This window comes from Aspergillus thermomutatus (genome assembly GCF_002237265.1).
Source record: "Aspergillus thermomutatus strain HMR AF 39 chromosome Unknown NODE_58, whole genome shotgun sequence".
NCBI lineage: Eukaryota > Fungi > Ascomycota > Eurotiomycetes > Eurotiales > Aspergillaceae > Aspergillus > Aspergillus thermomutatus.
Window position 1 is genome coordinate 44,953 of NW_020798107.1, and position 12,098 is coordinate 57,050.

A 12,098-nucleotide genomic window follows, 5' to 3' on the forward strand; every position below is an offset into this window, starting at 1 on the left:
GGCCAAGTATGGGTTTTTCTGTTACTGACTGTTTGCTATTACAGTTATCCTTAACACGATTCGTCATGCGGGAGGCAATGAAGTGCGATTAGCCCCTCTCTACAGTATACCATGATGTATGACGGAGCTGACGGTTGCCCCTTGCAGTGGAAAGTCTTGGTTGTGGACGAGACTAGCAGAAAGTTGATATATAATGCGACCAATGATGATGATATCCTCAACCTCAATGTCACCAGTAAGCCTATACACGACGCTTCAATACATAAGCGCATCAGCTAATAGTCCTTTTCTCAAGATGTCGAGCAGATCGAGCATAGGCGACCACCCAACCCTGACATGGATGCGCTGTACATCCTGTCACCTCAAACACACATCGTCGACTGCCTAATGGCCGATTTCGAGCGCAAGAGATACAGGCGAGCATGGTTGGTCTGGACGTCAGGTCAGTCGTTCGTTCTGATCGGAGACTGAACAGCGTAATCTGACATTGTCTGCAGTCCTCGATCCACAGCAGCGCGCCAGACTGGACAGGTCGCAGATGGCGCGCGAACAGATTGCCGATTTTCGAGTCATGAATATAGACTTCTTTCCAAGAGAATCGCGTCTAGTGACTTTCCGAGATCCCTGGAGCTTTCCCGTTCTGTTCCACCCTGGCTGCAATCATCTGATTCGAGGACACTTGCAAGATCTAGCGCAGAAGGTGACTCTTCATCATGAATCTTTCTGAGCACTATACTGACTCGTGTTGAGGTTGTGTCACTGTGTGTGAGTCTAGGAGAGTACCCGATAATCCGATACTATCGGCCTAGGACACCTACCCACGAAGCCAGCGTCTTGTGCTCCCACCTCGCTCGATTCATTCAGAACGAATTGGACCAGTTCGCTCAATCTCAGAGAGACTTTCCTCCTCCTTCGCCGAGGCCTCGCGGTGTTCTTTTGCTGGCGGACCGCTCTATGGATATGGTTGCCCCTCTCATCCACGAATTTACCTACCAATCAATGGTACATGATTTGCTACCCCTAAAAGACGGGGACAAGGTCACCTACTCCACTGTTATCAACTCTGGCAGTGGGAGTGAGGAGAAAAAGGACATGGAGATCAATGAAGAGGACAATGTTTGGGTTGAATATCGGCATCAGCACATGAAAGATGTGTTGGAGAAGCTGGGTCAAGACTTTGCAAAATTCAGGGAGGCCAATCCTCAGTTCGCGGAAGAGTAGGTGGCGTCTGAATTCTTTCCTCTGACCTATAGCTTTGTCTATGATTCATTGCCCCCGAGGATGAGACGGAAGGAATTGACATGTTGCTGACATCTACTATAGTAATGACAAGGCCAACGTGAACACGATCAAGGACATGCTCGCGGGCTTGACTGAGTTTCAGAAAGGTCGAGATGCATACACACTTCATCTTAATATGGCACAAGAATGCATGAAATTCTTCCAAGACCATAAGCTCTTGGAAGTCAGTTCCGTTGAGCAATGCCTGGCGACTGGTCTGGACGAGAACTACAAGAAGGCAAAGAACTTGGCTGCACAGCTCGTCCAGCTCCTCGATGACGATGCGGTTGTGCGCCCGGACAGATTGAGACTCTTGCTCCTCTACATCATGTATAAGGGAGGTCTCTTGGCAGGCGACATCAGGAAGCTCATCGCACATGCCCAACTAACACCGCAGGACGGACAAGTCGTTTCCAATCTTGATCTCCTTGGAATCAGGGTAGAGAAGCCACTGAAGGACGACAAGCAACCTGTCCAGCCGTTATTCCCCAGGAAACCTCCGGCTGCCACCGAGATAGACGAAACCAGCCTTTCTCGATATGAGCTGAATGTCAAATTGCTGCTAGAAGAACAGGTCCGGGGCACATTGGATCCTGCACTCTTCCCCTTCACCCGACCTCATACCACAGCGGATGGCATGGCACAGCAGGATGCTCTGGCACAAGCGTCTTTGCGAAGCGCCAAACCAACGTGGGCGAGGACCCGCGGTTCTGCCGAGCAGCCACGGCAACGAATCATTTTGTTTATGGCTGGCGGAGCTACATATGGGGAGTCGCGCGCCTGCTATGAAGCGTCGCAGATTTTTGGGAAAGACATATATTTGGCCACATCCCACATGATAACGCCAAACTTGTTCCTGCGGCAGGTCAGCGATCTCAGCGCAGACCGAAGACGCCTAGACATTCCTGCAGAACGGCCCAAACCCACAGCGCCGGCTCATCTGTTCGAGAAAGATCCTCCGCCTCCACCGGTGCAACAACAGCCTGCAGCCAAGAAAGCACCACATCCCAACCTCAACCCTCCAGTGCCTACAGCCGCTATGCATGCGATGTCACTGGGATCCAATGCGCAGAAGGCCCCCAGCGGAACGCCGTCAGCCAGCTCCAAGCCCCATAAGGAGAAGAAAGAGAAGGAAAAGAAGAGATTGCACTTCTTCCGGTAGTGTGTTTCTCAGGAGCTTTCACTGAGAGACCTGATAGCTGTGATTGCTATTCTCCTTTCTAATCCCATTTAGCGCTGCTGTGATACCATCTCATACTGTGTTTCTGGCGCTGAATGAACATACCTTGGTCTTCGTCTTCAGCTGACTTGTATGATAATGCTTTATAAAGTAAGCAGCCGTGTAATGTACTCTCTGTTCTAATTCTAATCATCAATTGGGGTATCACATAGTAGAAATCAAATTCCATGTCCGCGTAAAACACCAGTGCCATCACGTATCCCAAACCAACCTATGCACCACCACTCAGGTACCGTTGCACATCATCATTCTGATAGAACATCTCCCGCAACTTCTCCCCTTTCCTCTTCGCAGCAAAATGCCCCTTTCGCACCTGCTTCGCATTCAGCCTCTGCACTTTAGCCGGAGCAGCAGTAGCAGCAGCTACCCTTTTCTTCCCCTTCGCACTCGACTCGACCTCAGCCCCCAACCCCACCGTATCAGCCTTCAATCTCCCCTTGAGGGGTTCCCTGATTCCCTCACGCCCAGGAGCCCCGAGACCCAGTCTACTATCCGGATCCCAGCCATAAGCGGACAAATACCGGAGTCCGTGACGGGTGCGGTCGAGATGAGACGGTGGATGCGAGTGAGATAGGCACAGCTGATGCGCGAGCGATGCTTCATGTGGCCGAGCAAGGCCTGTATCATCTGTAACTGAAGTTTCCCCGTCAAGCGGGAGATTGCATACCTCGCACCGTTGAACCGGAGCGAGTACGGCGGAGGGCGAGGGCGGCGCGGAAGCTGTTTCGTTGCGGGCGGCGGGTTCTGAGGTTTGGCTGGGTGGTTGGTCTTTTGGTAGAACTATCGCGAGGTATTTATCTGCTATACTTAAGCCGGAGGATGTGGATTGGGGTGTGATGGTGGTTGTTGAGGCGGTGGTGGTGTTTAGTTCATGTTCTGAGGAGCGGACGAACTGCACGCGCTTGCGACGGATTCCGGCGCCGAAGACGCGCTGGTCTTCCAGGGGAAGAAAATAATCCTCATCGTCACTGTGGGACATGCTTCCTCAGGAGCTTGGTGTCATCAGATTGGTGTTGTGAGGGGAAAGGTTGGGAATTTGATATATGTCGGCGGTGGTGGTGGCGGGAGATCGGCCGCTATCTGTCTTCTGACGCAGTTCCGGTTGCTGTTTTTAGTGTTTCAACGGGATTGCATTCCAGAACTTTTTCACTCTTTCACTCATTCATTTTGTTGTCTTTTATTTTACATCCACTCGTTTATTACAGGTTACACAATGCCCATCCCCATTATTGTTCAGGGGATCCGGGAGGGTGTAGACTCGATCCCATATGCCTACACGGTTCTCAAGATTGTGCCATGGGTGCTGCTCGTCGCTGTCCTCAAATACTACTTTGGGGGAGCTCGGAATAGCTCAGAGCGAGTGATGCACTCGAAAATTGTCATGATTACCGTAAATTCACCTTGATCACTTTCCATTTCATCAAGAATTCTAACTGATAGAATGCTCTAGGGAGGGACATCAGGCATTGGCGCCAGCGTCGCCCATGAGCTTGCATTACGCGGCGCCCAGATCATCCTCCTCACTCACCACTCCCCCTCCGATATCTTCCTGATCGATTACATCGAAGACCTGCGCAAGTCAACAGGCAACCAACTCATCTTCGCCGAACAAGTCGACCTCTCCTCCTTACATTCCATCCGTACCTTTGCGACCAAATGGATCGACAATTATCCCCCGCGACGACTAGACATGGTCATCTTGTGCGCTGGCACCTCCTTGCCCTCCTCCAGCCGGGGCCGAATGACAACAGACGACTTGAACGAGGAGTGGCAGGTCAATTACCTGGGTAACTTCCACCTGCTGAGCATTCTGAGCCCCGCGCTCAAAGCGCAGCCCGCTCACCGCGACGTGCGGGTCATTTTCACCACATGCTCGAGCTATATTGGCGCGAAACTGGACATCAAGCAATTAGAGGCCGCAACCGGTGGTTCTAAGCCGGCAGCACAAAGTGCGATCAAGAAGAATGGAAAACCGCAGAAGAAGGCATCCACGAAGAAAGAAGCCAGCCTATTCGGCCTGAGCAAACTCGCTCTAATGATCTTCGCAAACTCCTTCCAGAAACACTTCAACTCTTATCAACGTCCGGACAAACAGCCGAACGGTACCCGCGTTCTCATCGTTGACCCGGGCCTCAGTCGAACCCCGGGAACCCGTCGCTGGCTGACGGGTGGCTCGCTCTGGGGTTTGCTTATCTACCTTCTCACCTGGCCACTGTGGTGGCTTATCCTCAAGTCTCCTCAGCAAGGCGCGCAGAGCATCTTGTATGCGGCCATGGAGGCGCGGTATGGCCGTGGCGCCGGCGGCTGGATGGTGAAGGAATGCCGGGAGGTTGATTTCTCCCGAAAGGATGTCAAGGATGAGGAGCTCGCGAAGGAACTCTGGGAATTGAGTGAGAAGCAGATTGAAGCGAAGGAGAAGGAGGGTGCACTCAAGCGGGCTCAGGCCAAGACGAAGGAGAAGGTGACGGAGAAGGACAAGAGCGCAAAGCAGCAAAATACAAAGGGCTCGTCAACGTCGGGGGCTGGTGCCGCAAAGGAGCAGACATCTGGGTCCAGAAGGAGCCGTAAAGCGAATCAATAGATTATATAGAAACCTCCCAAGTTAGAACAATGTGTATAAAATTACCTTGTAATTCTGGCTTTTGCATGTGTACCCATGAAAAGATGAGAAGAAAAGAAAGATTAAGGAAAGACTTTCAATTATTTCTGCTATATGTACCTAAATCGAAGGTATAGAATATAGATGACACCAAGAAAAGGAAATTCGTCTCGTTCAGTCTACAAAACCTCATAAGTCTATATCAATGCGATCGTGCACTTTTCCAGTCTTTCTCGCTCGCAGAGAACTTTTTAGACCCTGATTATCATGCGCAAAGGTTATTTACTTCTTCAGCTGTTCCAGCAGCTCGGCGGGGGGCTGTTGACGGTAGCCCTGGGGGTTGTTCTTGGTCCAGCGCCAGAGGTCCTCGCAGGCCTGCTCGAGGGTACGCTCGGCCTTCCAGCCAAGCTCCTTGTTGGCGCGAGAAGGGTTGGAGGTGAGGTTGAGAACGTCACCGGCGCGACGAGGGGCAACCTCATAAGGAAGGTCACGGCCAACGGCAGCGGAGAAGGCGCGGATCATCTCGTAGACGGTGCTGCCCTTGCCGGTACCCAGGTTCCAGGCGCGAACGCCGGGGTTGTTGCCGCGCAGGTAGTTGAGGGCCTTAAGGTGGCCGTCGGCGAGATCGAGAATGTGGATGTAGTCGCGGATGGCGGTTCCGTCGTGAGAAGCGTAGTCTAAGCTTGCGTTAGCATAGTCCACTAGTCTTTCACATCCTTGGTGTCAAAGTTGAGCGAAGACATACCGTCGCCGAAAACGAGCAGCTTCTCACGCTTGCCGGTAGCAACCTGAGCAAGAAGAGGGAGCAGGTTGTAGGGGACGCCCTGAGGGTCCTCACCCATGATGCCGCTAGGGTGAGCACCGGCGGGGTTGAAGTAGCGAAGGAGGGCGGCGTTCCACTTCTTGGCCTCGTCCTCCTTGCCGGCCTTGATGGCATTGTTGCGCTGAGCGTTGATCACGTCGGTGATGGCGGTCTCAACGGCGAACTTGGTGTTTCCGTAGGGGTTGGTGGGGCCCAGAGGGCACTCTTCGGGAATGGGGATCATGTTGGGGAAGCGGGTGGCATCACCGTAGACGGTGGCAGAGCTGGAGAAGACAATGTTGCTGACATTGTGACGGACCATGGAGCGAAGCAGGCAGAGAGTGCCGTAAACGTTGACCATGTAGTAGTCCAATGGCTTCTCGCCGGACTCGCCGACAGCCTGAAACAGACGACCCTTGTGTGAGCAATTGATCGCGATATACTCTCAGAAATAAACAGAAGATGTACCTTCAGAGCAGCAAAGTGAATGACACTGTCAATGTCGGGGTGGGCCTCGAAGACCTTGTCAAAACCAGCCTCATCGGTGACATCCAGTTGAACGAACTCGGCCTTCTTGCCGCAGATCAACTCGATGCGCTTCAAAGCCTCATCGGAGGAGTTGTACAGGTTGTCAGTAACGACGACCTTGTAGCCAGCCTCGAGCAAAGCGAGGGTGGTGAAGGAGCCAATGTAGCCAGTGCCACTGTGGGTAGACACGAAGATACGGAGTCAGCAAGCTAGGCCTGTTGATAGGTGGGGGGATAAGGTGAGCAGCTATCATGGCTGTTACTTACCCCGTAACAAGAACTGAACCAGCAGACATTATGATGACGAGAGAGATTCAATTGATTAGGATAAGAATACAACAAACTAACAAAGATGACAGTCACGGAAAGAATGAGATGAATTGGAATTAAAAGAAAGCAGAAGAGGGAGGAAGAAGCAGGGTAAGCCAGGCGGGACGAGGGGCAGCGGGAGATTTAAGGGGAAGACCAGCTATCTCATGCTTCTCTGTATGGTGGGGGGGACTGCGGACTGTGGACTGTGGAGGCTGGAGGGGCACTCTACGAAACCCAGACCATCACTGAGCCATCAGCCATTACTTTGACAGCTGTGCGGCGTGCCTCATTCGTGTCCAACTACTCGGTCGTCGGTAACTATTACTCTGTTTCATCATTCATTCTTTGCTTCGTCTCTTATCGTCTGAGACGGACACTGACTGAGTCTGTCATGCCATGTTCCTCATAAGAAGAATCTCCGAATGATTTTCATTCGATTTGTTGATCGACAAATCCAGCGGCACAGCCAAACAGACTACGCGGCGCCACGATGGTACGATCGGCTGTCTAATTAACTCTGCTGGTGCGTGCATACGTATGACAGTCGGCAAGAGCTGGGTTTTATCTGTCTGAACCAGCAGGACAGGATACAGATGCCTCCTGCACAGGAAGCATATGCGTAAATCCAGCATTGACCCTTAGCAACCGAAGTCGATCAACAGCTTGCATTCGGCCAAGTCTCTAAGAATCCATTCGGCTATTATCGCCCGAATTCGGGGTGCCAGCTGCGAACTGGACCCTAGATATCTGTGACCGGCTTGGCCTGTCAGCCAGCAAGAAGGAATTCCGGGGAGAGCAACCAAGCCTTTCGGCATTCATGAGAGAAATTCGTTGTGACAATTAGCCTGATTCTTGAGGTCTATCAACCAGACAACCGGTGTCACTGTCTGTAAATAGGTTGCCTGTTGGACAATGAACTTCGGGACTGGTCAGCCTTGAATTGGAAGCGGGTCAAGTTCCGCTTGGAGGTGGACCAACTTGGCAGCTTCGACCATTCTAAGCAGACGATCCAAGGGTCTAATCTCCAAAACCAGTCAAAGTTTGATGCGAGCGCAAATTATACCGTGTCCAATGTCCACTACGATGGCCACGTTCCCGACTGCATGAATTTCAGACTGAAGATCTCCTACATAGTGCAATAATGATACACATGTCTGGCACACGCATGCAGAACAATGCTAGTACTTGGTGTCAATGAACTGAAAGTTGTGTCGCTCCGACACCAAAGATATGCCGCCAGGAGGTGCGCAATAAGCAATAGAGAAACAAGCATGAATAAGAGTACATTGAGTTGTAAGTCCCTTTTTCCAGCTGCAAAGATACATGAGTCGTGGAAAGTCTCTTCCAATATGTTCGTTTTCGACACCCACTTGAAGTAAGGGTGGTAGAATTGTAAGGGCTATGTAGAGTTAAGAAAACCCTGTCTTAGCTCGGCAGTCATCCGCTCCTGCACCCTGGATGAAAAGCTCTATGACAAAGCTTCTGCGATGTCATGAAGTCCATAACATGCATTGGACAATGTCACCATCTGAAGTTAGCATGAATGCCATTCAAGAAGGACGCGCATGCGTGCAGTCTTCTCCCGCTCTGTAGCGCGCAACCAATATGGCAAAGCAAATAAACCGTTCATTATATAGTATTGATCTAGCCGAGAAGTTCGACATCAAGTCCAATGGCACGCATAAATAGGTTGACGTTTCCTAGTCGCTGGCTGGCCATATCGGCGGGCAGCGTCTTGCTGTATGTCACAGTTTCCATTACACGATCCCTAGAACATGTTAGCATCCGTTCGGCAGGTCGTACGAATCCTATGGCAAACAATAAGACGTCGAGAGAAAACTTACTTCACTGCGATGACCAAGCGCTGCTGCTGCTCTGGGCTCGCTCCGATGCCAACCGCTGCCAAAAACTGCCAGACATACATATCGTCGCCAGCGTTGATCGAGGCGGGGAAGATATCGCCAAAGATCGGCTCGAGTGTGTCGAACAGCACGTTGAACTTCTCAACCCATTGTTGCCAGTCACGTTCCGCGGCCTGCCCAGCTTCCTTTACAATCTCCGCACGGCTGAGCAACATAGTCAATATACCCAATCCAATGCGTGTCTTGGCCACAAATTGGACGTGAGTCTGCGCAATCACAAGTCCCAGAAGCCCAATAATGATGTTGAACGGTGCCTCGTTCACATATCCTAAGAGACTGGGCATGACAGCCTGCGAGAACAAATCAATGGCCTCTCTAACGGCGAGCGAAGGCTGGCTCTCGCCTGGAACAGGTTGCGCGCTTCGGACCACGTCCAAGGTGTCCAAGTGGACAACGATCATTGTGAGGATTGTGACTCGCTGTTCTTGGTCAATGTGTCGGAAAATGCGTGGGATAGCCTTCTTGCCCTTGGGATAAGAGAGGAAAGCAATGAATGGATGTGGAGTGTTGGTGTTAGGAACGATAGGCTCCATGACCTTGAGTTCTTGCCACAATTTCTGGTTCAAGGAACGGATCTTCTGCCGCCATTCCAGGTGCTTCTGGATGGCTTCGGCATCATTCTCGTCAGGCAGAGGGGGCATGGTGCGCTCCATGTCTTCCATCTCCATCAGAGTACTGTACACATTTTCAATGTTCATCAGAATAGACTTCCGATCACTGAGGCTCAGGTCAGTGTGTTGCTTCTTGGCAGCCTTGGCTCCCTCTGAGGTCTCGGGGCGCTTGATGTTGAGCATTGGCTTCGGTGCTTTGGCATTGCTGAAAGAAATCTTGCCCAGACTGCCCTCAATAATCAACTGCTTGTTTTTCGGTTTTGCTTTCGCCGCTTCAACTGCACGCTGAACCTGCTGCTGCATCCTTTGCATATGGTTGTCGGCACTCTGGACATTCCTTCGCCCGTGGCCACCAAGACGGTTACCAGTCTGAAGCAGGTAGGTCTGTGCAAAGTGGCCAAGAGGCTGATGCGGATGCTGACGAGGTGCACCACGGATCTGACTGTAAACCTGGTAATAAAAGTCCTCCGCTAAGACAGCCTCCGAATCCGCATCCGCAACATTACCTGCGGCCGCCACAAGCTGTTGCAGTTGAATCCGGGTGATGAAGTTCTTGTCTTGAGGAGTCATCAACCCATTGCCCTTTGACAGGAGGAATATCTTGTGATTGCGCTTTGCCCGCTTCGCATCCTCCATCAAATATGCCATGCGTTGTTCTTCCGTCAACTGCATCAGCTGCTGAGGGTTGGTGATCAAAGGGAGGCCGGTATTTGCTCCCTTCATAGCCTGCGGTGGCGGGGGCTGTTGCGGGGGCTGTTGCGGAGGCTGCTGCGGAGGCTGCTGCACTCGTGGAGGGATCGCTTGACGCTGCGGAGGTGCCATATGTTGGGGCAGGATATTGGCATTTTGCAGGAGATGCAATGGCACATTTGGCGCAGTTGGTGGAAGAGAATATGGCTCTGAAACCATGGAGGGATGGTGCAAAAGATGTGCCGGCGGAACATCTTTGGGAAACTGGGCCTGGAGAAACTCAGGCGGCAGTTGTGAAAAGGCTTCGGGGACGTTTGGCACCTGCTGGGTCCGCTGAAGATGCGAAAGATCGGGCATCGCCATCGGCATAGATACCGGAGGCTGGACTGGAGCAATACCGTGACCACGCAACTGAGCTTCGACCTCCTCCAAGCTTAACATCTTCTTGGCTTGCGATACAGGCTCGTAAAAAGGCTCATGAACATGCTCGTGAACAGGCTCGTGAACAGGCTCTGGTTTCTTTTGCAAGCCCCAGACGCTTGACTTGGCTTGCAGGTCAGGGATATATCCCGGATCCTGGTACTTCTCATAGCCAGTACGTTTGGGTTTATCTGCTGAGATGCTGGTTGCTGGAGGCTGAGCCGCAATCTCTTTTGCCGAGCTCCCACTAGGAGCAGCCGGGTGCTGTAGATTGTAACGAACTTGTTCCTCGCCGATAGCATCCGAAACCTGAGCTGTTCTCCCGAAGAAATCGAAGTCCTTGCCGACTGAGCCTGCGCCAACGTCGCCGAACGTGTCCTCATTAAAGGCATCCTGATCATCGTCCAGCTGATCCCCTAGACCATCGTATGTGTCCTCGAAATCGATACTGTGAACATCGATATGCAACTTCTGGTTAGCATTATGTCTTCAACCATGTGCTGCGACTCAGAGACCACAGGAGACGAAAGCGACTCACGCATCATCATTGTCGCCTAAGCGTCCTGCCCCAGCGCGAGCGACTTCGGCAAAGGGATCAGGAGCTTCGAAAAACCCCCTTTTTTCTCCCGGGGGAGCTCGGTCCCTCGGTAGGGTAGTATCGAAGCCGAAGAATGACATCTTCGGCTGGAGGTTGGACGGGACAAGGTAGATTGAGGGGATGGCAAGATCTACCACGGCATTCTTGTAGTGGGATGAAGTTAGTTCGGTGCCCGTCTGATATCACCCGCTAGTCCAATCGGGTTAGTGTCAGCGGAATGAGCGCCTGAGGCAGATAGTTGTCAAGCCACATCGCCACAGGACACGTTTCATATGATGCGGAGAGATTCCTTGACGCAACAAAAAAGGGATTGAGGCATAAGGGTCAGGGAAATAGCATGCACAAGTGCAAACATATTAGGCATTTTGAATATGAACAGCGTTTATTTCAAAACTGAAATGCAACAGCTTTCCACAAAGATATCTAGAATTGCACATCTTGATCGACTTTGGCCCCAATTTGATATCCAAACCAGAATGGATCGTCGGATACCAACTTGCCAGCCCCATGCAGAGAATGGATAGATAAGAAGACATATCTAGGTGTCTCGATCCATCCTGATAGAGCTGATCTTAATTGTGTAACAACTTAACCCTGGCATGAATCGATTCCTTCTCGCCCTGTTGTTGGCAACTGTTCTTCCTCGAGGAAATGCGCCGGGTCTGATTGCCGGCCAAAGGCAAATGGTGGCTGAAAGCAGTTGCATAATTACGTTGCGTGGCCTGGCGTTCGTGGATACCTTCTAGATAGCTTCCACTGGCGTCGCTTCAGACGAAACATTTTCTATTGCTCATTTCGCATTGATTTCAATCTTAATCAATCACGGTAATTTCTGACTTGAAGACTGGCTTAGACCGGTCTGTCAAGGCCAAGTCAACGTGGATGTCATTGTTTCACATTCCCCTTTGATGCTCTTATCCTCATTGGCGTCGCACCAAATCCGTCGGTTTGAGGACGCAAAAGACCGGTTCACCAGCTTCTCTACGGAGTAGTCTTGATCGAAATTTCTTTAGCATCTCCTGGCCGTACCATTCGTATCCTTTTCTCGTCACTCGTTTAGTTTTCGTTAATCAAAGTCATCTTCGCCCATCTGTTA

General features: G+C 51.5%; 5 protein-coding genes across 5 annotated transcripts; 2 read left to right on the plus strand and 3 right to left on the minus strand.

Moving 5' to 3' along the window:
• Positions 1 to 111: 111 nt before the first annotated feature.
• On the plus strand, positions 112 to 2,443 carry CDV56_105378 (Sec1 family protein; the record flags this gene model as incomplete). Its single annotated transcript, XM_026758997.1, has 5 exons — positions 112 to 235; positions 296 to 442; positions 498 to 700; positions 751 to 1,217; positions 1,324 to 2,443. 5 exons carry the CDS (start codon positions 112 to 114, stop codon positions 2,441 to 2,443), a joined length of 2,061 nt encoding a protein of 686 aa, XP_026615747.1.
• Positions 2,444 to 2,732: 289 nt separating this feature from the next.
• Positions 2,733 to 3,500, minus strand: CDV56_105580 (putative G-patch domain protein; the record flags this gene model as incomplete). The annotated part of the gene is made up of 1 exon (XM_026759199.1): positions 2,733 to 3,500. One exon carries the CDS (start codon positions 3,498 to 3,500, stop codon positions 2,733 to 2,735), a length of 768 nt encoding a protein of 255 aa, XP_026615748.1.
• A 234-nt stretch (positions 3,501 to 3,734) lies between these two features.
• CDV56_105660 (putative oxidoreductase) lies at positions 3,735 to 5,102 on the plus strand (the record flags this gene model as incomplete). Its single annotated transcript, XM_026759279.1, has 2 exons — positions 3,735 to 3,911; positions 3,972 to 5,102. 2 exons carry the CDS (start codon positions 3,735 to 3,737, stop codon positions 5,100 to 5,102), a joined length of 1,308 nt encoding a protein of 435 aa, XP_026615749.1.
• Positions 5,103 to 5,402: 300 nt separating this feature from the next.
• Positions 5,403 to 6,745, minus strand: CDV56_105779 (NAD-dependent epimerase/dehydratase family protein; the record flags this gene model as incomplete). Its single annotated transcript, XM_026759398.1, has 4 exons — positions 5,403 to 5,797; positions 5,866 to 6,322; positions 6,391 to 6,625; positions 6,717 to 6,745. The coding sequence occupies 4 exons, from the start codon at positions 6,743 to 6,745 to the stop codon at positions 5,403 to 5,405; spliced, it is 1,116 nt and encodes a 371-aa protein (XP_026615750.1).
• A 1,660-nt stretch (positions 6,746 to 8,405) lies between these two features.
• On the minus strand, positions 8,406 to 11,082 carry CDV56_105986 (deadenylation-dependent mRNA-decapping factor PAT1; the record flags this gene model as incomplete). The annotated part of the gene is made up of 3 exons (XM_026759605.1): positions 8,406 to 8,529; positions 8,606 to 10,891; positions 10,943 to 11,082. The coding sequence occupies 3 exons, from the start codon at positions 11,080 to 11,082 to the stop codon at positions 8,406 to 8,408; spliced, it is 2,550 nt and encodes an 849-aa protein (XP_026615751.1).
• Between the last annotated feature and the right edge of the window lie 1,016 nt (positions 11,083 to 12,098).